Source organism: Mandrillus leucophaeus, unplaced genomic scaffold (assembly GCF_000951045.1).
Source record: "Mandrillus leucophaeus isolate KB7577 unplaced genomic scaffold, Mleu.le_1.0 Scaffold26, whole genome shotgun sequence".
In the NCBI taxonomy this organism is placed as follows: Eukaryota; Metazoa; Chordata; class Mammalia; order Primates; family Cercopithecidae; genus Mandrillus; species Mandrillus leucophaeus.
Genome location: NW_012102698.1, coordinates 554,319 through 557,621, shown reverse-complemented (window position 1 = coordinate 557,621; position 3,303 = coordinate 554,319). Strand labels below are relative to the sequence as shown.

At 53.5% G+C, this 3,303-nt stretch overlaps 1 protein-coding gene across 1 annotated transcript in view; it reads left to right on the top strand.

Moving 5' to 3' along the window:
* TTLL1 (tubulin tyrosine ligase-like family member 1) overlaps positions 1-3,303 on the top strand; it is a 35,229-nt gene that overhangs the window by 2,231 nt on the left and 29,695 nt on the right. Inside the window, 1 exon segment of the mRNA XM_011984002.1 lies at positions 2,169-2,285. Within this exon segment, the coding sequence (XP_011839392.1) occupies positions 2,173-2,285 (113 nt within the window). The 5' untranslated portion in view covers positions 2,169-2,172.

Below are 3,303 nucleotides of genomic sequence, written 5' to 3'. Positions count from 1 at the left end.
GCCAGGATGGTCTCGATCTCCTGACCTCGTGATCCGCCCATCTCGGCCTCCCAAAGTGCTGGGATTACAGGCTTGAGCCACCGCGCCCGGCCTAATTTTTGTATTTTTATTAGAGATGGGGTTTCGCTATGTTGGCCAGGCTGGTCTTGAACTCCTGACCTCAGGTGATCCGCCCGCCTCGGCCTCCCAAAGTGCTGGAATTACAGGCATAAGCCACTGCACCCGGCCAGAAGATTGTCTTAAGTACAACGTGTGAGTTGTACAGGCCAGATGCCTGTGGTGTGGGGGTCGCCAGGGTGGAGAGGCAGCCTCCTGTAGCCTTCCTGGTCGGAGCTGGGATGGGAGTCTTGAATCTTGGGCTGCCTGAGCAGTTTGAAAACTAGACTTTTCAGAGCAAACCGAGGTCTAGAGTCCTCTTGTAACTGTTACAGCTCCGAGTCCCACCGTGGCGCTGACAGGCCTGGGACTGCAGCCAGTCTGTCTGTCTGATCTGAGCATCCCTCCCGTGCCAGGCATGGAGCTGGGCCCTGGGCACAGAGCAGTGAAGAAGAAAGCAAGCGAGCTCCCTGGCCCCCAGCAGGGACAGCAGGTGCTTCATATGGAGCTCCGGGGTGCTGAGGGGTCCAGCACCTGGTTTGGAGGGTCAGGGACGCTTAGTGGAGCAAGCAACATTCATTTATGCTGGCAGATGAGCGGGGGGCAGCTTAGCCAGGCAGAGAGTGAGGGCAGCGTGCTGCAGGCGGAGGGACCCAGTGTGTGTGAGGCCTGCGGCAGGAGAGAGAGTGGGCGGAGGAAGCCCAGGGTGGCAGAACAGAGCGTATAGGAGAAGGTGGCGTGAGGTGGACCTGGAGAAGCAGGTGAGGGCAAGGGGTCTGTGTGTTTAAGTACTATGGGGAGTCATGGAGGTTATTAAATGGGAGTGATGTGGTCAGATAAACACTTGTTTTAAAAAATTTTTTATTTTATTTATTTTATTTTTATTTTATTTATTTATTTATTTATTTAGAGATGGAGTCTCGCTCTGTCACCCAGGCTGGAGTGCAGTGACGCAATCTCTGCCCGCTGCAACCTCCGCCTCCTGGGTTCAAGTGATTCTCCTACCTCAGCCTCCCAAGTAGCTGGGATTACAGGCGCGTGCCACCACGCCGGGCTAATTTTTTATATTTTTAGTAGAGACAGGGTTTCACCGTGTTAGCCAGGATGGTCTCGATCTCCTGACCTCGTGATCTGCCTGCTTCGGCCTCCCAAAGTGTTGGGATTATAGTCGTGAGCCACCGCGCCCAGCCTATTTTTATTTTTTGAGATGGAGTCTTGCTCTGTCGCCCAGGCTGGAGTGCAGTAGCACGATCTCGGCTCACCTCTGCCTCCCGGGTTCAAGTGATTCTCTTGCCTCAACCTCCCGAGTAGTTGGGGTTATAGGTGCGCACCACCACACCTGGCTAATTTTTGTATTTTTAGTAGAGACGGGGTTTCACCATGTTGGCCACGCTGGTCTTGAACTCCCGACCTCAGGCGATCCGCCCGCCTCAGCCTCCCAAAGTCCTGGTATTACAGGCGTGAGCCACCACGCCCAGTCCAGATAAACACTTACGGTCACTCCGCAGTTACAGAGGGTGACTTGAAGTAGGGAGACAGGCGGTGCCTGGAGGGACATGGGACAGACATGCCGACCCCCACTTACCCATTGGAAGTTGGCCCGAGGCCCGAGGGTTCCCTTGTCAGGGCAGCCCTCCCCAGCTGCCTTGCCTCTGGCTCTCAGAGCCCCGTGTGCCCCTCCTTTGTGGCTCCTGGCACAATTACAGTTGAATACTCCCGGATGGCGACTTGCCGGCTGCCTGTTTCTCCCACTAGACCAGGGTTTCTCAGCCTTGGCATAGTTGACATTTGGGGCTGGATGACTGGTTGTGAGGGGTCATCTGTGCAGTCGGATGTTGAGCGGCATCCCTGGCCTGGACATGCCCAATGCCAGAGGCATCCCCCAGTCATGACAACCAGACTGTCTCTAGACACTGCCAGGTGTCCCCTGGGAGACGGAATCACCCTGGTTGAGAACCACTGCCAGGGTAAGATCGAGTTTGGAATGGGGCATGCTGTTTAGAGGATTCCTTGGGTTTAAAGGAAAGTGAGTTGTTGAAGTTTTGTAGCTCTGATACCTTGATCTCTTCCAGGATCATGGCAGGAAAAGTAAAATGGGTCACTGATATCGAGAAGTCAGTGCTGATCAATAACTTTGAAAAGAGAGGATGGGTCCAAGTGACAGAAAACGAGGACTGGAATTTTTACTGGTAAGCACGCACAGCAGGGCTGGGTCGTTTCTCTGAGACTTACGTGTCGGTTTTACTAATTCCAGTGCCCTGCAGAGAGTGGCCTCAGAGCTGGTGTCTCCCGTCGTTGTGCTGCCTCCCCGCACACGTTTTTCCTTAAGGCTCTTTGTGAGAGAATGTGTTGTGGTGTGTTCCCACGTCACTGTGTTCAGCCTGGGGTATGAAGTCTGGGGTGTTTCAGCTCAGCAACCCTGTGGGGAATTTGGGTGAGAAACAAAAGCCTCAGGCCTCCCCTTCCAGTGAGCATGCATTATAGTTGGGCCAGAGGACAGGACAGAATCTCACTCTGTCACCCAGGCTGGAGTGCAATGGTGCCATCTCAGCTCACTGCAGTCTCCGCCTCCTGGGTTCAAGTGATTCTCCTGCCTCAGGCTCCCAAGTACCTGGGATTACAGGCGCCACCACACCTGGCTAATTTTTTTGTATTTTTAGTAGAGACGGGGTTTCACCATGTTGGCCAGGCTGGTCTTGAACTCCTGACTTTGTGATCTGCCCTCCTCAGCATCCCAAAGTACTGGGATTACAGGCTTAAGCCACTGTGCCTGGCCGCATTTTTTTCTTTTATAGAGACAGGGTCTTGCTGTGTTGCCCAGGCTGGTCTTGAACTCCTGGCCTCAAAAGATCTTCCCATCTCGGCCTCCCAAAGTGCTGGGATTACAGGCATGAGCCACCGTGTCAAGCCATAAATAGGAAGCAGTTTGGAGTTACTCTTTTTTTCTTTTTTTGGTAATAAAGCTGGTGTGTGTGTGTTTGTTTATTTATTTCAGAGACAGAGTCTCCCCATGTTGCCCAGGCTGGTTTCAAACTTGTAGACTCAAGTGATCTTCCTGCTTCAGCCTCCCCAAGTGGGCCTTGGCCTCCCACAGTGCTGGAATTACAGGTGTGAGCCACTGTGCCTGGCCAAGCTAATTGATATTTTGAGAGCTCTTGTTCTGGCCGTGCACGGTGGCTCACGCCTGTAATCCCAGCACTGTGGGAG